The 24062-nt window shown below is 41.7% G+C and overlaps 1 protein-coding gene across 2 annotated transcripts in view; it reads left to right on the forward strand.

Annotated features, from left to right (window-relative positions):
• Positions 1–24062, forward strand: part of LOC126385231 (transmembrane and coiled-coil domain protein 3-like) — a 63929-nt gene that overhangs the window by 8451 nt on the left and 31416 nt on the right. The window contains exon 1 of one of the 2 annotated variants that reach the window (XM_050036840.1): positions 17023–17286. The exons of the other annotated variant lie outside the window; for it this stretch is intronic. Coding sequence (XP_049892797.1) covers positions 17284–17286 — 3 coding nt within the window. The 5' untranslated portion in view covers positions 17023–17283. Of the gene's footprint in view, positions 1–17022; positions 17287–24062 lie in introns of those variants that run through there. 2 annotated transcript variants of the gene reach the window in all.

The raw sequence follows: 24062 nt of genomic DNA on the forward strand, positions 1-24062 counted from the left end.
TAAAGTTGGGGGACTGTGTGAAGAAATGGTTGTAATTCCTACACGGTTCATACTACATTTTTGAAAAAAGCCTGAAATGAAAGCTGAGAGTCTGCACTTTAAGCAGGTATTCATTGTTTCATTTAAAACCCATTGTGGTGGTGTACAGAGCCAAAATGATGACAACTGTATCATTGTCCAAATATTTATGGACCTGACTGTAGGTCATGTGATCACAGCCTCCTGGCTCATCATGATTAGGTGGGTTATATACCAATTATAGTGTGTCAGTTCTCAGTGAATGACAACAGCCTTAAAAATGACATGCTAGCTGTTTCCCTGTTTCTAGCCATTATGCTAGGCTAATGGCTGTAACTGGTCATCTACCTCTTAGCAGGAAAGTGAATAAATATAAGGTAAATATTCTTTTGTATCAACAATCCAATAATCAACTTGTTTCAGCACTGAAAGAGAGTTTTAGCGGGCATCAGTCGGCCGACAGTAGATGAATGTTTTGCCCGCTGAGTTATTTGATACCTTGACAGATTAATGGCGGTGATGTTGTCATACGTCAGTCTCTTGGACCTTTTATCTCTCTCTCTGACCTCCTGCTTTAATGTCACACCTCTGCATCTTTCAGCTCCTTTAACTCCTCTATCTCCACGCCTACATATCACAGCAGCTGTCATTTACTCTAGAAAAATAAATTAATTTTCCAAAGAGGTCTCAAACCACTCAGAGGAAGACAAAGGGAAATGAAATGTCACAAGCTGGTGGTGCGAGGTGGGCAGTGACGTGGGCGTGTAGCGGGGATGACACATGAAAGCGTGGCTGGTGCCTCACTCCTCCTCCCCCTACGTACACTTTGAAAGTGTGACCCCTTAGATATTTATTTCAAACGGCCTCTGGTGCCTGTGTTCGTTCAGAGAGGCCGTGCAGTCCTTTATGAAAGCATTCACACATTCTGGTAGTCATTTCAGCTCGCATTACAGTGTGGCTGCAGTGTGTGGATCACTAGAATACATCAAAGTTAGAGACAAAGGCAAAGTTAAAATATGTCACAGTTGTTACAAGTAAAAGTCATTTTACTTTGTACTTAAAGCACCCAAAGTAGAAGTGCTCCCCCATACCCCATATCTGATTCTAAGATCATGTGTTTAAAGGTCCTGTATGCAACATTCACAGCATCATTAAAGTGGCAAACCACTATTTGCTATGTAAAGCAATAATGGAGTAACGGCGTCCTGACCAGAGAATGAAGCCACACTACCTCTGCATGTGTTGTAATCAGTGCTTCTCTCTTTGTTGTTGAGGTAGACGGTTTGGCTGCACATGCATGTTAGTGCATGTGGGTCTCTGTGTGTGTATCCCCCTGGCTAGCTAATCACCGCTGCTCTGCTCTGCACTCATACAGTGGTTACAGCTGATAACGGATCAGTGCTGTCGCAGAGGCGTAGCGCCCACCCTCTGGGCACAAGAGTCCACAGGGTTAGCGCTGTTTATTGAGTTAACACCGTTAGCTGCTAGCTACCAGTTCAGCCACCCCTATGCTGAGAACCGTGTGCAGACTATCCTACCCAATAGAGACAGAGCTCATCCAAGTCCCACCCACACTGGAGGGGAAAATAATTTATCACCCTCTGGTGCCTCCTTGTCATTTACGTCTGCTAGCAAACAGCAGAAAAATGCTTAAAAGCTGCTTTTGGCTGCTAATTTGGCCAGACAAAGTGTAAATGTTAAAGCTACCTAAAGCCATTTTTAGATAGGAGTTGTGCAAATTTGCAGGAAAGCCCAATCAGTCTTTTTCAGCATTGGCAGTATAAAAACAAAATCGGGGAGTGCAGCAAAATGCCGCCTACCTACTTTTGTTTATACAGAATGTGCCTTTTTCGGGGCAATGGGGGGCGTGAGCAAGTAACAAAACGTGTAGCTCAGCGTGTGACGTAAACAGTGACGTGGGAGGGAAGCAGCAGCTGGTCAGTCCTTCTGCGATTCTCTCGTAAATCAGCCCGTTCTTCACCGTTTCCGTCATCTGACGATTAATGGCCTCTTCGTTTGCGAGGACAAGGAGGGCGCACAATTCCTTGTCTCCCCAGTTGCTCATCTTTACAGTGTCTGTCAGGTTTGTTTCCCTCTTGCTACTAGCTGCTCGCTAATTCCTGCTATCAGCTGTTTCTTGTTTATCCACCACCAGTGGCTTGCACGTGCGGCATCATCAACAGCTCCTCCCACAAGTCATCAACAGCCCTCCCGTTGCAGAAGGGCGCCTCGGTCTTTTTAAACTAAAAATGTTCCGCCAATATGTCTACCCTACGAGGTGGAAAATTGGGCACCTCGGATCAACTCGCCAATCCGGCTCTGTGTGTATAAACGCTCGCAGCTTGCCGGCAAAACGGCCCAACATTCGCGGAAAATCTGGCAGTGTAAAAGGGGCTTATATGTAAGGCCTGGTTTTGATCTTTGTTAGCCTAAATGATGATGTTACCTGGTGATTCAATCAAAGAGTTCATCAAAGATAAGTAGTTTGTCAATGTGACTTTTGCTCTCTGGTGGCGATATATTTTCCCCCAATCTTCTCATCAATCATTGACTTATTCCTGCTCTCTACATTTGCATGATTGGAGTTTTCTTGTGTGGGCTTCTTTTGAGTGAGATGGATATTTACTCTACAGGCTACAGTATTTGGTGTTGCTTGATTTGCAGGTACTTCAGTGACGGACAGAACAGAATGGTTAATATTTGTGCGGCCGATGTCCTGACATTTTAGTTCCTAGTACGAGTACAGCTCCGAGAAACAAGTGCAGAATCTGAATTCAACCTTTGGAGTCACGTGTGTGTACTTGCATTGTAGCTGCGTTACAAACAATGTTGGCATCATCAACTCTGTGCGGGCGCCTTCTTAGAGAATTGTTTTTGCCTTTTGGTGCCAAATGTACCTGCATTTATTAAAACGTGCAGCACTGCTGTTTTAGTTTCGTGTATACACAATGTCATTGTATTCAAACTACAGTGTTATACAATCAGTGGGGAGGCAGAAGATTTGAGATTGGCATGATCACTAGTGTGAGGTGTCTGGAAGCAAATGCAATCCAAGGCTGCTCATGCATCAAGAACAAAGTGACAAGGAAACAGCCAGAAGCTGCTTGTGGGTGAAGGCAGCTTGCTGATGAAACTGAAGGTAAATGAAGAATGGCAAAAAAAATTATACTTACTTTATAAGACAGGGCCACAAACTGTGAATATAATGAGTGTCAGCATGAATTCACATCACTGTGTAGAATCAATAACCCCTGAAATGCTGGTTGTTTGGGACCAGACGCAGGGATCCAGTGAGGGCAATGATTTTAGGAAATGTAAAGTCCACAGGCCCTTTTCAAGAATTATTTGGATTTTTGATATTTTATTTATTGAGGTAATATTAATATCAATAGACTTTTTTATATAGCATCCTGTACAAGAAATGCAACACAAAGTGCTTTACAATAAGGGCACTATATGCTTCACATTAAAACAAGAGAGAGTTTCAGACCTGTATCAGGAAAGTCAGAGCTAGTTAAAGTCCAGAGTGAACAGGTAGTTTGTTCCATAGCTCTGGGGCGTAACTGACAAAGTCTGCATCCCTGATTGTCTTTTGGCTGTTGCTGAAAACCTCCAATAAACCAGCAGCAGTGTTCTTGGAGGAAAATAGTTAACAAGGGAGTTAGCGATGTAGCTCGGTCCCAGCCCATTTAGGTTTTTGTATAAGGGAGGAGGAGGACCTTGAAATCAAATCTAAATGTAACAGGAAACCAGTGTAGAGCAGCACAGACTGGCCTGATGTGCCCTCTCCTCTTGGTTCTGGTTGATAGCCGAGCTGCAGATAAAAGTCTATCTATCTATCTATCTATAGACTGTAACCCTGTGGCATCTTCCACGCTCCACAGTCACTTCATCGCACCTACCTTTGTGGCGCATTAGAGTGACTCAAAAAATAATAGGAAACTAGGGCTTACAAGAAATGGTTCTAACAGTTTTAGTTTCTGTTCTGCAGAAGTTTTTTAGGAAGGTGAAAGCACGGATGATTTATAACCAGAGGTCCTTTCACCTCTAGGCCTCCAAAATCCTCCGTCTCAGACCATCTGTTTTATTCCCAGATGCTTTACTGTGCGGAACTACTGTATGCAATAAAACTGCATCAGGGTTTGTGAAATAGTGGCCGTGTGATTAGGCCTGACAGTGCTGCATCTATCTGCCGCGGAGCATCATTTCAACTGCAGTCAGCTTAAATTTACCACCAGAGTCCCCTAATAACCGCCAACCTTTTTCATTCCCAGCATGCCCATTCAAGTGCCCCATTGATTTGGTCCCCCTGCTATGCTGGGACAAAAGGTACGGCTGGAAAGCAGGGAAACTTAGCCTTCCCTGAAGAAATGCTATTATAAAAACTGAAAAGAGCTTGAGGAGCTTGAAGAGGAGGAGGAGGAGGAGGAGGAGTGAAGCGTCTTCTGTTCATTTGTTTGAAAGGGAGAGTTGCTTTTGAGGTAGAGATAGCAAAAAGAGGAGAGGTTCAGGCTTAACCTAGTTATAAAAAAAAGTACTTTAATTTACTAAGTGGACATTTATTGTATTATTAAATTAAATAGGGTTGCAGCCATTGATGCCCGTTGGAGGCGGGCCCTTGCTCATTCCTATAAAAGTGCATGAAGCCAAAACGTTTGACTTCCCGGGTGTAAAATTACCCAGATCTTCTGCCACATAGACCCCAAGGGCAAAGTTACTAGAGACCTCTCTGGCTGAGTGGCTAACTTCCAACAGCCAAGCTGGCTACTTCTGATTTTGCGCCCCGCTGACTTAAATGTAGATAAAAATGATTTGATTGTATATTGGGCTCCCAGACTTGGAAATGTTATTGGAAAAAACAGATCAAACCCAGATAGTGAAGCGAGTTATCTTGCTGGGGTTGTGATGCTCAAAGAAAAGCATCCACCGATTTACAGACACCCTTTTCCCAATTTAAGTGGAAAAGGGTATTTTTTGGCCCAGTGGCATCACGTAACGGACCTGCAATGGTGGATGGGTACAGACGTAGTGTATTTATTTTGAAAGACACTGTATGTAAACTGTGAACTTCCTGTGAAAACGCAAGTGTATTTTGAAAGAAGACAATGCATGTAACAGGCAGAACTTGACACGGCGTCCCAGAACATCAACAGCCAACGCACCCAGGGTACCTTGGACGTCGTATGTGGACGTGGAAAGTCCATGACCAAACATCAATAATTGATGAGGTCGTAGTGAGAATGTGTTCAATATTGGCACTCAGTAATGTCCAGGTGTAACTGCTACCTAGCTAACTAAGCTAAATGACAAAGCTTATGTTACCTTGCTAGTAAGGAGCAAAAGAAGTGATGCAGTAATATGTTCAACACCCAACACTTGCTGCTTAATAACTGGAAGATTTTAAATTAAACAATATACTTTGAATGTCACTAACACTAGCTAAATGACCTGATAGCGTTAGCTAGGTTAGCATAATCACTTTTAAATATTTCCCTCTCGTTCTTAAAGGGATAGTGCACCCAAGAATGAAAATTCAGCCATTATCTACTCACCCTCATGCTCAGGAAGGCCCTGGTGAAGTTTTAGAGTCCTCACATCCCTTGCGGAGATCGGCGGGTGGAGCGGCTAGCACACCTAATGGCAGACGACGCCGCAGACTAATGTCCAAGAACACAAAATTGAAACCACAAAATATCTCCAACATGCTCATCCGTAGTGATCCAAGTGTCCTGAAGCCCCGACATAAAAAGTTGTTTCGAAAAACGTCATATGAACTCTGTTTTTAGCCTCACTGTAGCCTGTAGCTCTGACTGCTTCTCTGTGCTCCGCGCTCACGTGTGCGCGCTCAGGGTGATCGGTGATGCACGGTCTCTGAAGAGCAGCAGTCTCGTCAGTACTGATGTCCAGATTCTCAAGTGCAGGCATCGCCAATTCCCAGTCTGAGCAGCAAAGACTTTCCTCATCCGTTGGCATTGCTTTGCATTTGAAACAACTACACCACCAGGTTTCCAGTGCTCGACTCCGGTATTCTGCGGCTGGCTGAGGGTTAGGCTCATGAGCTGCGGCGGCTGCTTCGTCCAGTAGCCTGAGTTCCGTCCGTATACTCGGGCTCAAACAAATACGGCTCAACAAAGAAATGCTGTTCCTCCTCAATTTCAAAGTCTTCAGACATGTTGGGCTGTCCTTTGCTAAAAGACCGTAGTGCAAATTATCTTTTAGCTACTGTGGTTACTGTTGTCTCCCCCTGCGGTGCACGTGTCACGTGATGTAAACACGGGTGAGCAAAGCTCATGCTTTCGCTGGTCTCGCGCAGGCGCGCACACGTGAGCGCAGAGCACAGAGAAGCAGTCAGAGCTACAGGCTACAGTGAGGCTAAAAACAGAGTTCAAATGACGTTTTTCGAAACAACTTTTTATGTCAGGGCTTCACGACACTTGGATCACTACGGATGAGCATGTTGGAGATATTTTGTGGATTCAATTTTGTGTTCTTGGACGTTAGTCTGCGGCGCTGTCAGCCATTAGGTGTGCTAGCTGCTCCCCCCGCCGCCCCCCGCAAGGGATGTGAGCACTCTAAAACTTCACCACAGCCTTCCTCAGCATGAGGGTGAGTAGATTATGGCTGAATTTTCATTTTTGGGTGCACTATCCCTTTAACCACATGAATACCGACTTTGAAACACACATATTTCTCCTTATACAACTTAAGTCATACCTATGTTCACAAAGGATTGTCACTTAAAGCTCAGCACTAAGCAGCACACAGACAAAGATAGCGACTATCTGGTGAACAAAGTGGAGCATTTAGGGTCTGAAAAAGAGTTGGTGGAGACCAAAACCAGAGCTTAAAAGAGAGCTTACATTCATCAGGTGGCCAGAAACACGACACCACACTGATACTAATGTTGCTCCGTACCTGCTGGATGTGTAAATAACTAACTGTTTGCTAACAAGTTCAACTTGAAAGATGATAATAACACCAATGTTGTGTTTATAGCTTGTTTCCACTGCCCCCAAGTGGCCAAAAAAATCAGTTATTGCAGGTGTGGATTTTAATGGTGCAACCTGGCTTAAAAGAATACTTCACCCCCCAAATGACCATTTGTGTATCAATTACACTGTGTTACATTAAATCTGTCAATAAAACTTAATTTTCCTTGCATGCCTCCTCTGAACCATACACTCAAGCATTTGGACTTATTTTACATGTCAGCAACAGCTATAACCCATTATTAATTTATTATTTATAGTTTCAACTGTGCAATACTCTGTTTAAACTCCAAATCTGTACAATATGCAACACTGACCTGATGTCCTCTACATTGTTGTGCAATAATAATTCAACTGTGCAATACATTGTGCAATACTTCAACTGTACAGTACTCTTACTATTGTACTTCTGCATTTATACTTAGCACACTTGTAGTACGATGCACATATTTGTGCATATTTCTCCTAAAACATATCTTTACTTTCGTGTTTTTTATTTATATGCATATATTGTGTTATATATGGTAGCACTGTGCATATTTGTGTATGCTTCTTATTTCCATTTGTCCAGATGATTTCTCTATGCTTGTATACAGTGTAAGAGTAACCGTAACATGTCCCAATTTCGCCCTTGGGATCAATAAAGTATTTCTGATTTGTGATTTCTGAACAAATAACTCGAAAATGGAGAAAAATTCTTGATGAACTGAAGTCATAGACGACCGCATTTAACAATAGCAAAACTATATCAAAACAGCCAATTACAAACTCTCATAAAACTCAAGCAGTATAACCCAAGTCTCATTTATCCAGTTGTTTGCTCAGTACTTCCCAAACAGACAGCCCTTTCTTACGGAGAACTGAACACAAAGTAAAAGTTATCTATGCTCTCTTTAAAGCCAGACTCCATTGACAAAAACAGTAATTTTACCTCCAGCAGCTCCTGTGTACAGTGAGGTAAAATTACTGTTTTTGTCAATTGTGCCTGTCTTTGAAGAGAACATAGATAAGTTTTACTTTCATTTCAGTTTTAAATTAGTGAAAGGGGATGTGTTTTGAAAGTACTGAGCATACGACTGGGTAAATGAGACTTGGATTATACTGATGGAGTTGTGTGAGAGTTTGTAAACAGATGTTTTAATTTAGCTCTGCAGTTGTTAAACGCAGTCGCCCATGACTTCAATTCATCAAGAAATTCCTCCATTTTTGGATCCCTTCTCCACCGACGACATGCAAGAAAAACATTTTCTCCACAAATTCAATTTAACAAAGGGTGAGTAATGATGTACAAATGATCATTTGGAGGATGAAGCAGCCTATTCATTTAACAAACTTAGCAATGGGTTTATAACTAGTTAGTGCAACTCAGTCTACATTTCATGCAGGCTTGGTATCATGTCTGACCCTGCTGCTGGAGTGTGTCAGACTGAGTCCTCTCTGCTGACGACTTCTGCCTGGTGATATATGGATGCTGGGGCTGATTAGTCACTGTCCCCATTGCCAAACGGAGCAACAGCATCAGCAATCCCTCTCCCCCCCGTCTCTGTAACATGTTTGTGTGCGAGTGAGCATCATTACTCGTCCACTACTGAGCCTAATGGGGCTTATCGGCATCAATAACACAAGGTGAAAAGAACGTTTATGTAGTTGAAACTGGCCTTGCTGACAAATCCATCATTTTTGGCAGAGACACATCCAGAGGGATTACATAATTTCAGTGTGTCAGAGTGGCTTTGTTGGATTGAAGCAACCTGCAGTGTCATAAGCTTCTAAAGGTACAAGCAATAAGTGAAAGAAAGGAAGGGGAGATTGAAGGAGAGATGAAAGCTGTGAGGTGAGGGAAGGAGACACATCGTGAAAGGGAGATGTAATTGCTGGCACTAGAGCATTGACATAATAAAAGAAGCGAGCGGGAGTTTGAGAGCTTTAATAAAAAGAGAGTGTGACGTGAGGACAGGTTGCACACATCGAGGAAGAGTTGGTGTGACGAAAGAAGGGATTGTTTTTTGGACGGGGCCTCTGTCTGTGTGGTTATGTAATCCAAAAATACACCATAACCTCATTGCTCCAATTACTGAGCCCAAAGGATGTGCGTGCGTGTGTGTGTGTGTGCGAGCGTCTCCCTGTTCAATTGATTCTGTCTTCGCCCTGCGTGGCGCTATGGGATGAAAGATGAGTTTTGCCAAGTGATGCACACACAGCAGTGGGTCACAGCTTTTCACCTCTGCGCTCATCTGGATGTCGACATATTCCCAACTGACAATAGCAGAATTATAAACACATCAGACGAGCTCTGCGACAGTGATATCAGCCAGACATTGGGCGGGAGTCCTAACAGTGAAATATTCAAGATCTTAATATAATTCTCTCTTCATTTCCCCAGCACTCCGAAGGTTATATGTTATCATTTACTTGCCATACACATACATCGCCTGTCTATGTAATGGATACAAATGAATGCAGGATTAATTAAACATGGTCTCCTCTCAGTGATATCTCATCTTCATAACGTCCGTAGATTTGACAGTCAGTATTACATCCATAAAACCTGAGTGTGCACCGCTGTCTGTCTCCGACTGTCTGAGTGGCCGTGCTATCTTACAGGCAACAAAAGAAATGAGGAAGCAGAGAGACGCTTCTTTTCACAGAGACACATCTGAACACACAGTCTGCTCTGGAGAGTTTCCCTTCCTGTTTGACTCAGAGACACACAACAATAACCGGACTGCTGTCAATTAGCTCTCAGTTTCTTGTCTCACTTTCTCTTTCCATCTGTCGGTTTCGTTTTTCACACATATTAGATGAGGTCAGTTTACTGTCACTGAGGTACGGGACGTGATATTAGCATTGACGTCAGTTTTACTGGCATATATCCTGCGCATGTGTTAATAAGTCTTAAACACACCAGACTTCTACCCAGGAGACTTGTGATCGTGACCAATAAACAACAACATTGGTTGCAGTGTTTGTGCCACTCAAAATAAGGTGTCTTTTTAGTGACACACTGCTGCCTTGCTGTGATCTTTTCCTAACCATAACCAAGTAGTTTTGTTGCCTAAACCTAACTTCCGACCCCGTCAAGATACAACACAAGGGCTGCCCTTGCATCATTTCAGTAACACCCAGGATCTGGCCAAGTGGCAAAATCTAACCAGTAGGGATGAAATCACGTCGACACCAAAACAAGTATAGCCTCAGTATGTAACATAGAACTGAGCCAACAGTCAAACAGCTGACGTAGAAGTCTCAACAAAAGGAGAACCTCTTAAGAAATGCAAGGTTATTGCATTGCACTGCATTTCATCATACAGGTGTCTCTGTCTTTTTGGGTCCTGCAGCTGCACTGAAGTCATTTACAATGGTGGAGGAGTATAATGAAATTAGTTGTGTGACATTATTTTAAAGCTGCATTCTTTTTGGTTCATTTTAATGTTTATGGTCTATGTTTTATCAGTTGTTATCAATTTTTATCTCTGTTTTGGTCTCCACCACTTTCAGATGGATCCCGTTTCTACCCCTTAGATCTTCCACTTGGTATTGAGTGCCCTCGTTTGCGAGATAACCCTTGATGAGGGAAGTGAGAAATATTAGGGCAGAGATCTTTCCCTATGAAATGGGACACCACTTCATGCAAATCGGTGTGGCCGACGTGCAAGCATACGTCACGCTTAGTAGTGATGCAGGAGACCGGTAGTCATTCAAGTTTTAAAATGCCAGCTCCAGCACTAGTGTTGTGGCGTGTGCTATGTTTATTCTTCTCTGTCTGATGAATCAACGGAGAAAAAATGTTGAAAACAGGAGGCGCCTACGACGTCTTCTAGTTCTGATTGATTTTGTTCAGGTAAGTCGATTTGTTTAAATATTTTGACGCTGTGTTCAACCGAGTTGCTGATGAGTTTACGCTAGTCCAACCATCTGTTGTTTGTATAGTCTACATTCTGATCGTACAGTAACAAATTGTTTTCCAAAATTTGCCGAAGTTGCTGACTTGGCTAGGTGTTCTGGGAAATTTCATCATCCACTTCATTGAAAGCGTGGGTCGGGGCTCCTTTGGGATCTAGGGCGGGTTTAAGTGTTGGAAACCATTTCCACTACCTCCATTCTGTTTTGGGACACCTCTAGCCTCAACGTGAACGTGCACAACCAAGTGCAAGTGGGTATTTCTAAGGGAAGTGTGGGTATTGGGACAGGCCCTAGTTCACCAGCCAGTCACTGATCAGCTTATATGCACACTAATATTCCACTGTTATTCAGAATATGACAATATTCTGGATCTGATACGGCTCATGTAAACTGCATATTCTCTCTGGATATTCTGAATTAAGCCTTTTACCAAATGTAAAATTTTCCAATTAAGACGTGAGATATGCCGGAATTATTCCGCTTTTAGGAGCTTTTCTCATGCAGAATATGCATCTCAAATGGGGGGTATTATTACAATATGCAACACACAGCCTGTTGTGTTAGACACAAACCGAATAGCCAACAGTTTGCAAGGGTGTGGGATGCTCAAAAGAAAAGCCCACATTTCTGGTTGGAAGCAAAAACACACTGACTTTAAACTAGAGGTTGACGAAATTCATTGGTTTGGCTGATTATCCACTTAATATGAACTATTGTTAATGGCGGAACGGGGCTCCGATAGTGGCCGATAGCTGTAACCTCCACTTGTCACGTGGGTACGGCCGTACCAAATACATGGTAATGTGTGCTTTAGATTATTTGTATAATTCACTTAGAAGTTAAGTTATATAGGTCAGCTTTACTTCTTTATTAGGGCCATAATAAGGTTGGTTGTAGAATAGCATTGTGTGCTTTCTCTGTTTTGCCAGCCAGCATGGTCGGTATAATTGCGGTAGAATTAAGTAGCAAGCAATGTGTGTGAAATTAATTTCTGATAATGTAAAGGATTATTAACTCATAACAGGTCCGCCACTGGTAGGAAAACTTTATTAAGTAATCCTATTTTGATGCAAGACGTAAAGCAGCTCCAGCTGTTCCACTTTCCATATTTTGACATCTTGATTGGCCTGTTAGGGAGCATTGATCAGAGTATGCATGGCTGCATGTGATCAGGAATATTAGTGGAATACTTGATGTCATTAGCCATGTAAACATCTTATCAGGAATATGGTCTTTTTTGGAATTAAAAAGCAAAAACCTGAATATATGTGCATGTAAACGAGGTTTCTGTATCTATCTGTTGTGTGGTGCTGGGCAGGTAGTGCGCAGTTGGTTAATTAGAGCTCTTTAACTAAAAACAGCTGCCTGCTGCTGATGAGAAAGGCTAGAGCGAATCAAGACAGTGCAGTTGCGGGCCATAAAACCAAAGCAATGAACAATCCCAACTGAATTATCTGATCCCCATGTACATTCCAGCTCTGACCCCTGAACCTAAACATTCCACAATCCCTACAGAATAATCTGACACCCCCCACACACATTCTCAAATCCCACCAGAACATCCTGAACCACCCCGAAGTCAAACATTACAGAACCCCTAGAGAATGCTCCAACATTCCCAAATCCCACGGGAACATTCTGATTCCCTCATCTAAACATTCCACAATCACCAGAACGTCCCGATCCTCTTCTTCCACTAAACAATCCAGAGCCCCACCTAAACGCTCCCGACCAGTGTCAGTGTTCTGGAAGTCTCTGGTGTTACGGAGGTCAGAGTGATGTCACAGCTGAGATGGAGACAGGAAGGGCTGCAGGAAGTTCATAAAGAACAAACATGGCTGGTGGGGAAAGGGAACAATAACATCTTGTGATTAACAGTTAAGTCTATGTATACACAGACCCTGACGCACACATGGAGTTGACATCATCCTGTAACCATGAATTCTGCGATTACAACTGCTGTGCTGCATGTCTCTGTTTGACACATAATTGTAATCTGAACTCTATTGCTCTTATTAAAAGTCAAATGTGGTGACATTTAGATGAAGCATCCCTACCGCATGCATGTCAGAGAGTGTGTGTGTGTGTGTGTGTGTGTGTGTGTGTGTGTGTGTGTGCGCTAAACGCTGTCAGAATTCTTCGATTTTCTTGCTATGAATCGAAGAAGACAGGGAGTCTTTAAATGCTCTTTTGCTGCTGTTTTAAAGCCTTACAAGTGTCACACAGTGCTGCAGTGCCCATTAGAGACCTGCTCCTAATGGCATTTACATAAGGCTAAAGTTGTTTGCTGTAAGCCCGCAGCCTGTGCCCTCTCTGAATCCAATCAATGCCAACATACAAAGAGAGCACCAATCTGGGCCTAATTAAATGTCACATTTAACTCTCTGTCTGCTACCTCTCTTTCACACACGCGTAAGCATGGATATAACAAATCAATACCCAGGGGAAATGGACTGGAAGTGTATTAGGTTATTGGGATTGATCCCGGCCGAAAGAATAGTTGCGGATCCATCCCAGAGCTGTGCAATGATCTTTCTAGATACGCACACACGCTCTCACGGAAATGATATGATTGAATCAGCCTGGATCACATTCAACTTTCAATCGCAGAGCTCTTGCCCTGCAGACAGACTCGGTGCCAGGTGCTGTTCTCTGCCCTGCAGACTGAATCACCCGACCTCAGAGTGTCCAAGCTGTCAGCACACACACTTGTCACGAATGATTAAAAGACGGCTGACTCACTCGCCGTGCTCGTAAAGTGGGCTTCGGGTCGATGTGCACACGAGAGAAGTGAGAAAGAATGACAGGAGGGTAAGACGGGAATAAAAACACCTGTCAGTATGCGAGTGTGTTCTGAAACAGCAGGTGCAAGAGTATATTGTGTGAATGAATACTTAATGTGAGTCTGGACAGTAAACTATCAGGAGGCCCATATCACATGACCGGGTCACTAACCATACTAATTGTTTTTTTTGTCAGCAGGGCCGGAGTAGATTTGCTCTGCCCATAAATCATTCATGACTCATTCCCCAGACCTTTGTGGTGTAATTCAACTTTCCTTTCACTTGAGATATGGTCAGTGTCATGTTTAGCTATTTCATTTATCTTATTATGAAGGTGACTGTGTGTTTTAATCAGCTATAAACATGGGTCGTTTAAAAAGTCTGCCTGTAAAAGATCAAGAAAGTTGAGGATTACTGGGGATGAAAACGTAGCAGAGCAGGAGCTGATGATCATTTTGATTAAGGACCACCTGACGCATGAAGTTCACATAACACTGGTGGAATGTGACAATTACATTTACCTATGAAGTACGTGAATTTTTCCTTTTTCTCCATTTCATTCTTACACATCACTACATTTTAAAGCAAAGAAAATATTGTACTTTCGGATAATTGGTTTGAATTGCGGAGATATTTGAAACCGGCAAACTTGTTTATTTTTGTTGTCTTTTTTCAGCTGTAACTGAACAACCAAATCTACAGGCACGAAAACTGGCGGCCGAGGGCTGTGCGACTGTGAACGTCGCTGCATTTTACAAATACATGTGTTTTTTGCACTAAGCACCACTATACTGTTGTCGGGTATAAGCTAGCAGTATGTTTATTGGGTTAATTTAGCAGTCTGTGATGATTTGGTACCACAAACGATAACGCAAATGCTAATGCTAGATTGCTAACTAGCTAATTTGCGGTCGTCATTTCCGGTGAGTGCACAACGGCCGTGTTTGGTTTGAGACAACACTACCCTGTTGAAATTCGCACACTACGCCAATAAGTACATAGTGCACATAGTATACTACATGGAAGCGTACTAATGGAAGTATGTGATTTGAGACACAGCATTTGTCTTCCATAGTACAAAAACTTGGTGTATATCTGACTAAAATTGACTAATTGACAAAAAAAAAAATATGACTTTAACTTGGAGCTCAGGGCGGCATGGTGGTGTGGTGGTTAGCACTGTCGCCTCACAGCAAGAGGGTTCCCGGTTCGATCCCGGGTGTGGGAGCCCTTCTGTGCGGAGTTTGCATGTTCTCCTGGGTTCTCTCCGGGCACTCCGGCTTCCTCCCACAGTCCAAAAACATGCAGACTGGGGACTAGGTTAATTGATAACTCTAAATTGTCCGTAGGTGTGAATGTGAGTGTGAATGGTTGTCTGTCTCTATGTGTCAGCCCTGTGATAGTCTGGTGACCTGTCCAGGGTGTACCCTGCCTCTCGCCCGATGTCAGCTGGGATAGGCTCCAGCCCCCCCGCAACCCTCAAGAGGATGAAGCGGTTAGAAGATGAATGAATGAATGAACTTGGAGCTCTGCCTTCTCTAGTTATGAATCATTCATTTTGCTTATAATTCTTCTGAACTTTTACTTGCAAGGCATAATTTTATAATCTTAATAATAATAATAATAATCGTTTTGTTGTACAGTTTGACTTCTAAAATACAAAAACTTGATGTATATTTGGGCAAAACAGCGACTTTAACTTGGAGCTCTTGTTATGAATTATTCATTTTGCTCATAATACTTCTGAACTTTTACTCGTAAATGAATGATTTCACAATCTAAATACCTCTTCCACCACTGAGTGCTTCTCTTTATGTATACTTTCACCTCCACAGTAAAGAAGCTTTGTTAAGGTTTGAGTAAAATCTTGACTTTAATTTGGAGCTCTGCCTTCTTTAGTTATGAATTATTCATTTTGCTCATAATACTGCTGAACCTTTACTTGTAAAGGAACAATTTTATAATCGAATTACTTCTTCCATCACTGAGAGCTTATCTTAATGTACACTTTGTCTTCTATAGTAAAAAACTTGGTGTATATTTGAGTAAAATATTGAATTTAATTTGGTGCTCTGCCTTCTCTGGTTATGAATTATTCATTTTGCTTTTAATACTTCTGAACTTTTACTTGTAAAGGACAAATTCTATCATCTGAATACTTCCTCCACCACTGTGTGCTTCTCTTTGTGTATACTTTGACGTTTTTAGTACAAAAAACTGGTGTGTATTTGAGTAAAACAACAACTTTAATTTGGAGCTCTTCCTTCTCTGGGTATGAATTATTCATTTTGCGTGTAATATCTCTGAACTTTTACTTGTAAATGAAGGATTTTACAATCTAAATACTAATTTCCATCACCGAGGGCTTATTATGGTGTACGCTTTGTCTTCTATTGTACAAAATATTTGGGCAAAACAGCAACTTTAATTTGGAGCTCTGCCTTTAGTTATGAATTATTCATTTTATTATCATTATTCATAATACTTCTGAACTTTTACTTGTAAAGGAATGCTTTTACTATCTTAATTCTTATTCCACCATTAAAGGGAAATTTCGGTTTATTTCAACCTGTCTCCTATCGTCCTAAATTTGTTTCAAGTGACTAGTGACATAAAAATAATAGTTAGCATGTTAGCCATTAGCCTAGATACAGCCAGGGCGCATAGTAGCATCAGACCTGTTAAAACGTAAGTGAACGGGCAACCTTCAAGTGCAAAGTTAGTCCACTAAACAAGCTTTTTCTCCACAAAGACCGCCTCATATCATTAGGATAAATGTCAGAGAACATATAGAAAACGACATGTAAACATGTTGTCTTACCTTACCGGTGTGCTGCCATGTTTGTTTACCATCTAGCTCTGCTTTCCAAAGCGCGGCTGAAATATCGCGAGAACAAGCAGCAACAGGTGGAAGGCAGAACCGGACAGTAGCCTGAAAAGTTCATTCATTTATTTTATGAAAAATTTATAGAACAATGGCTGACAGAAACATGGTGTATATTTTGGCAAAACAGCGACTTTAATTTGGAGCTCTGCCTCCTCTGGCTATGAATTATTCAATTTGCTTATAAGTCTGAACTTTTACTTGTAAATGAATGATTTCACAATCTAGTTCTTCTTCCACCATTAAGTGCTTGTCTTTGTGTATACTTTGTCTTCCATAGTACAGAAACGTGGTGGATATTTTGGCAAAACAGCAGCTTTAATTTGGAGCTCTGCCTTCTCTGGGTATGAATTAATTAATGTGGGTGTATTCGATATCCCCCGCAGCCCCTCCCTGTGTGTAACACGGTGGGCGGGGCGTACTCGCACATTGTGCTCGTCTGGCTCGCTGGGTTCAGACGGATTACCGCGGCGGGCTGGCTGAAAGACGAATCACACCGTCGCCGTCGCTCGGTTTTTCCAGCAGCTGTGGCGGCGTGAGGGAGCCGTGATGGCATGTGTGGCACCGACGTTAACGGACAGCGTTCAACTTTACACTTGAGGACAACAAACCAGGCTGAGTCCCGAGATTATGTCCGGAGCTTGTCTTGCTGCTGTGGAGAAAAGTTTACCAGGAGTAGGCATACATTCACACCAGCGGCGGTAACATGGTAAATATACGTTTACTACTGTGACGAAGTTAGCTCGTGTTAGCTAACTAGCTTGACTTATAAAACATGACGAATGAAGTTAGTAGGGAAAACAAGCGACTTCTCCATGTTGAAGTATCCCATACATTACCTTGTGTCATGGTGGCCACGTCGATAGGAGGTAAACGTGGTGTTAATTAGGTGGAAAGTGTTCAGTTTGACAAACACACAAAGAGTTGACAAGTTACTCTAATGGCTGTTCGTCTTTTAACAAACCAACCGTTGAGTTTCCGTCATTAGAGGAGTTGGAAATCCTCCTCTTCATCTTTTTTTTTCCATAGTGGACTCTCTAATAACAGCTGACACCGCTCACACCGACTAGTCCCTACACGTCTTCCTCTTCTGCGCCTACACCAACATGTCATTTTAAAAGTCTTGAATTCTTCTTCGCTTGCCTGGAAATGTGCATGTCGGCTACAGCACAACATCTTGACACTCCACATGAATCCTTAGGAGCTGTTGTACATTTCGGCTCAGATCTGTCACTCCTTTCACTGCATTTCCCTGATTTTATGGTATATTTAATATCACTCTGTGTATATGCATCTATGTGTGAGGCATCGTTAAATTGACAGATTTTATAATGGAGTTTGGTGGAGATGAACAGATTGTTTTACAGATAATCTGCTGACCAGCAGGTGCACTTGTAATGTTTTTGACACTGTGCTAAGGTGGCTTTTATGTTGTAGACTTGTTTTGTTTTTTTAGTGTCTACATATCACGTAGCCTGTTTGCAAAGTAAGCACCCTCAGGCAAATCCAAGTGGTGGAGCAGGTTGTTCCAGTCTGTGAGCAGGTGTTGCATTGATTTCAGAGGAAGATTCAAATATTTTCTCCGTTATCATACGCAGTTATATGAAGTTGATATGGAAATAATGAGACGCCAGGGGAGGTTTCTGTTTTCCCAAGGTGTGGGTTCAAGTTTCTGTTGTATCACAGAGCTCCTTATGTTGCTGTTGAATGCCACAAATGCTATGGTGACATGCTTTGGTCACTACTGTCTGTTTCCTCCCCAAAGGTTGAATAACATGACATGTTATGACAGAAAATGCAGGTGTTTTTTTTCCCATTCTTCTCTGACCCAGTTGCAGAAGGCTCACGTACAGTACAGAGAGCCCTGTACAGAACATACTTTCAAGCTGATAGTTACACGACAGCTTTCCAAAGAGGAGGAGGTCTAAATGGAAATTGCCATGCCTTGAAGGTCCCATAAAATTGCTTAAAAAACCCCAATTTTCTCCTTCAATGTGGCTAAATTTGAATATAATTGTTAAAAGAGCCATCACAACCCTTAGAGAGATTGGATTTTTTGCCAGCTGACACCCACTTACAGTCAACCATGTCTCTGTGGTACACAGTCCTGCTGTCTGTGAAGCATCGGCACACAGAGGCACACAAAATAACACATGGAGACATTTTTCACCACATGACACCTTTATGAGCTGCTCAGGGACTGGAGGCAGATCATCCCGTCCTCAGTTGTTAACCTTTATTTGACAACAATCGAGGGATGCTGACAAAAGTGTCTACTGAGCATCTTTCCAGCACCCGGGGAGCTGCCCAGTGCAAACATAGTTTACTGCTGAGCAGCTATGTTGGTGCAGGATGAAGAGCCTTGCCCAAGGGCACCTGAGTGGCAGTTGTTGTGGAGGGATATAGCATTAGTCATTCTCCTCAAGCATTTTTTCCAGACAGTAGACTGGAAAGTCTGCATGGGAGGAGGTGGAGGAAGTACTTAGAGTAGGATCTGTTGACTGAAGTTTGGTTTCCACTGTAACACCTCCACCTTTTTTTTTAACTGGTTGAATTGAAAACAATTCGTTTTCATGATCAATCAATCTGCCAGTTATCTTCTTAATTCATTGTTTTGTCTATAAAATGTCAGAAAATAGTTTTAATGTTTGTATACGTTCAAAGTTTCGTTCTAAGTTGATGTATTGGAATTGCTTGTTATATTCACGCAACTCTCCGAAACCCATAGATATTCAGTTTGTCATATATGAACGGGGAAAAAAATCCAAGAAAATGTTTTGCATTTAAAGATAAAAAACATCGACTGTCCAGCTCAGTCATTGTAAAAGTCCATAGTACAAGCAGATGGTCCAAAAATGCATCCAAGGCACAATGACTGTTGTTAAAAATCTTTATTAATATATGGATAAACCAACGTGTTTCAACGAGAGAGTCTTCATCAGGGTGTAAAATGCACTGGAAGTAGGTGTGCAATATAAGAGCTCATGTGAGGGTCATGTGACATATTGGTGTAACCCTTGTAGACAAAAAAAACACCAGTGGCAGGAACTGAAAATATAAGGTATGTACGACAAGGACTGTCATACATATCTTATATTTTTCAGTTCCTGCCACTTTATGTGCAGGTTTCTCACAATATATAACAATTTTTATTTTATTTCACTGTTGTTTCCTTTCTATTTATTTGGCATCAAACCTTTTTTCTTGTTACTAAATATGTTGATTATTCACAGTATACATTTATGTCATTTTCATTTGCAATGTGGTTTTTTGTCTAGCCTAACTTTAAGACTCAGCACAATGGTTAAGTTTTCACTTTCACTTTACGTCTGGGCTCAGAGTATGATCTGCGCTTCGAGACTGTGGAGCAGTGAATAATTGAACAGTATATATATTCCAACACCTAATTAGCAGCCCAACTCCAAAAATAGAAAATCAAACTGTGGCAGCAGATGTTTTAATCGTGGCGGGCCGCCACAAATGAATGTGTGGTGGAAACCCTGTCTTTATTAATGTATTTGTTGTTGGCCTAAAAGTAGACAAAGTATATTGAGGTGGTAAAGGTTATAATAAACAACCAATAATTATAGTACGTCATTTAAAAACATTAAAACACCTATGCACCTAATACCAACTTAAACTCTTTATCAACACCACAGGGCTGACTAATAAGGGCGTTTTCAAACCTTCATGTTTTACCCCGGTTGAATGGCTCATTTTCTTCTTTGGTACACTTTGTTTGAGCACATGAATGAACAGGCTTTAAAGAAACTAATTAAACTAACCACATTAAGGCTACAGACAACCCACAATGCAACACTCTCTGTCGGAGCCAGTACTCTGTGTTTAAAAAGAATATTTGATGTTGTGATCAAGCAAATCCTTGAATATGATACAACCTCCCATTTCTAGGATTTCATATTGTTTTAGACTTGAGCCGGTACAGTATGTTGTTTAATGAGAGGCCTGGATATTATACAGCAGGCTGAAAAATGTGTGTCTCAACCTTGTCTCTGTCCCATCATACATAATGCACAATATAACATTTGGCATTTCCTCAGCAACTCCTCAGTTCAGAGGGTTGTAGTCTTCTGAAGGACTTTGTGTGTGTGTGTGAACTGTTAGAGATCAACATGCCGACTTCACCTCTGTTGTGATGAAAAGGGATGACAACTGATATCAGTGAGTCCATTGATTTGTTTATTCGGGTAGAAAGACTGTAGTGGACTTGGTTTATTGAAATATCAATATGGACAGTGCTTAAAGGTCTCTCGTGTGTGTGTGTTTATATAAGCCTAAACAGAGTGTGTGGGGGTGGTGGTGTATAATTAATGCATCACGGTCGCCTTTGCTCTCACTGTCTTTACATCACTTTCAAAGAGGAAGATTTCGTGCTTGCAGGCCGGACTTTTGTTTGTGTGTGCATGTGTTTTTTGATTCAAAGGAAAGAGGATGGGGAGTGTTTCCTTCTGCTCCTGACAGAATTCCCTCTGGCCTGCAGTGTGTTTTCCTAAGATTATTGTCCTTTTTTTAGATTCGTGTCAATAAAGAGGAGGTTCTTTTGCCTAAAGCCTAATTCCGCTTTCTTGGCAAAGACATAACAGGAATTTGTTTATTTTGTTAAGACCATTTGATTTCCACCAGTCAAGTCAGGTTTGTTTTGGCTTGGAAATGGCACAATACAAAGACTTAGGTAAGCCGTCTAAAGGAGGCGGTCCTCACCAGGCCTCAGTCTTAGATCACTAAACACCCAGAAAAGGCAAATAATCCAACTGTGCATGATCTATTTCCCCGCCGTATTCAATAGCCATAACTATCTTCCAGTTAGGGCTGAAACATTTAGTTGATAGACAGAAAATTAATCGGCACCTGTTGTGACGATCAATTTAGGGCTGCAGTAAATGATTATATTGGATTTTGTTAATTAACCTGACAAATTGTTATTTGTTTTGCCTTTAAAATGTCAAAACAGTGAAAGTCCATCAAAGGTTCCTACTTGGGATGTCAGGGGCTAGTAGCGCTGTCCCGACTCATTGTGACGTGGCTGCGGGCCCACCCTCTGGTCTCCCTCCAGGTTGCTCCAGTGAGTAAGCCACTTCATATTGAACTATAAACCCCCTTCAGCATTGTTAACTATTACCGTTAGCTCTGTTAGCACTGTTAGCAGCATCAGCAGGGCTAGTGGTGCTTACTTAGTTAACAATGCTGAAGGGGGTTTTACAGTTCAGAATTAAATGGACTAAATCTGTTGTGTGGACTCCCTACTTGTCACATACGCTGAGCCATTTTGTGACAACCGCCTGATGATGTTTGGCCATAAAACATCCTCCAAGACTGTGGGAGGGATGTCACACCCGCCCTCTTAAGATCAAGCTTCCACCTTTACATTGGGAATGCATGCTATGAATATACTAAACAGAGTTTGAGGAAAAAAATAGCATTTCACCCCCTTTTAACCTGTCTACCAAGTGTCCCCTTTACATTGGACTGGCTGTCATACAAACATACTTCCATATGGACAGTGACCTAAACCTCCACCAATTATCTTACCAGATCCAATCCCTCACCCAGCATTCTTGGATCCAGTGGAGCAAATTAAGGATGAGAAACCATTGGTAAATGAAAGCCAGTGCACTGGGAAGTAAATGGTCACAACAGAGGACTGGTGGCTAGTTACAAAGGCATTAATTGATATGATTTAAAACATCACCCACCTCAAAATGCAGTGAGGTGAGGTGGACTCAGCAGGAGACGGTTAAAACATCAACCCAAAGTACTCATAAAAATGTCGCTCTCAGAACGAGCACCGAAGCTAATCACTTGATGTCTAACAAGGAGGCCTGCAGCCAAACAAAACATAGTTCAGGATGCTCTGCCTTCACAAATTCCAGTTACTAAACAAACTTAAAACTGGAATTAACATAAGTGCCAAACCAAAATAGAATACCCAAAGGTCCCTCTAAAAAAAGTCGTACCAAGATAGACAACACAAAGAGGAAACCAGGCTACAACAAAGCTCACACAAAACCAAACAAAACATGAGCTAGGAAGTCCCCCACAAGAGGTTTAGTTAAAACAAACATACTTTATTTGGTTAGAATTAACTTAAGTAAACAAGGGAGTGTGTAGGTCTGTAAAGTCGGTAATGAAAGCTATGTGTGGATGCAGGGTGGATGTCTGCTGTAGGAAGGGAGAGGACAAGTAAAAGCATGACGCAGCTTTTAGGGTGGGCAAAATGCCTAGCCTCTAGCTAGCTCCTGCTCGGTCAGTGCGCTGTGCAGAGTGGCTAGCTTACTATCGGAGACTGGGCATCATATGTCCTGCACGTTAATATGGTTTGCTGGCTGTCCGTCAGCAAAGCCAACAGAATATAAAAGGCAAAACATTGCATTTTTTTTATTTTTTTAATTGATGATCAAAATTGTTGCTCATTTATTAAGCAAAAAAATTCAAATGTTCATCGGCGTCGAGCTTCTCAGATGTGAGGATTTGCTGCTTTGGAAATAGAATTAATTGGAAAGAAATAATGGACAGATCAGTTTGTTTTGAAAACACAGTTAGTTTCAGCTCCATCAATGCTGGCTGCCACAACAAACACTAAAACAAAGGAAGGAACAGGCTCTACTGTTGCCTTTATATTTAGTCTCTTCAATTCTCCCGGGTGCTGCCAGCCAGCAGCAGAAGTCTATTGAATTCACATATTAGGTGAGCACTCACAAAATGTTTTCGTACATTGTTCTTTTTTATTAAATCATTGGCACTCGCTGAGTCCTGAAGCGTCTGTGTGTTTGGCGGTCTGTTGCCAGTGATTCAATAAAAAGAAAAAGTAAGTTGAGTTCATCTAATGTGTGAACAAAACAGTTTTTATCTTTCCATTTTGTGGCTTTTATCCCTCACTGGCTATGACCGGTGTCTGCCCTCAGGGTTAACAGTAATTCCCTGGAGTAATGATGAACAGCTGCACACTGGCTTTCAACTACAATTCTTTTTGACTCTTTGCAAAAAGAGTGTGGTAAGAAACCCTCCACTGAACAGAGAGACACCACTTCATTTATTTAAGTTGATTAAAAAATTAGATTTGAAAATTAACTTATTGCTTCGAGTGAAGTCCTTGAAAATGAAAAGCAAAGCTTGAAAAAGTACTTGAAAGTCCTTGACGAGACATTTGTGAATGTCAACTCAAATTGACATTAATAAATGTCTCGCTTTGTCAGACCAACAGCCCAAAACCTCCTTAAATTCAGTTTACTATCATAAAGACTATGGATAGTACTCGAGGTCCGGTTCCAAATTGATTTATCCATTGGAGTCGCAGAGTCAGATGTATTTCAAGTATTCAGAATCGCTGTGTATCGATAATCAACTTAAGATTCGAGATGAAAAATTACGCTCTATTTTCCATCTATCTATCTATCTCTTAAATATTAAAGTGTGTAAATAAAATGTGCTCCCAGCATTGGGTGGTAATGGCCCACCACATACAAT

Source organism: Epinephelus moara, chromosome 23, assembly GCF_006386435.1.
Source record: "Epinephelus moara isolate mb chromosome 23, YSFRI_EMoa_1.0, whole genome shotgun sequence".
Classification (NCBI taxonomy): domain Eukaryota; kingdom Metazoa; phylum Chordata; class Actinopteri; order Perciformes; family Serranidae; genus Epinephelus; species Epinephelus moara.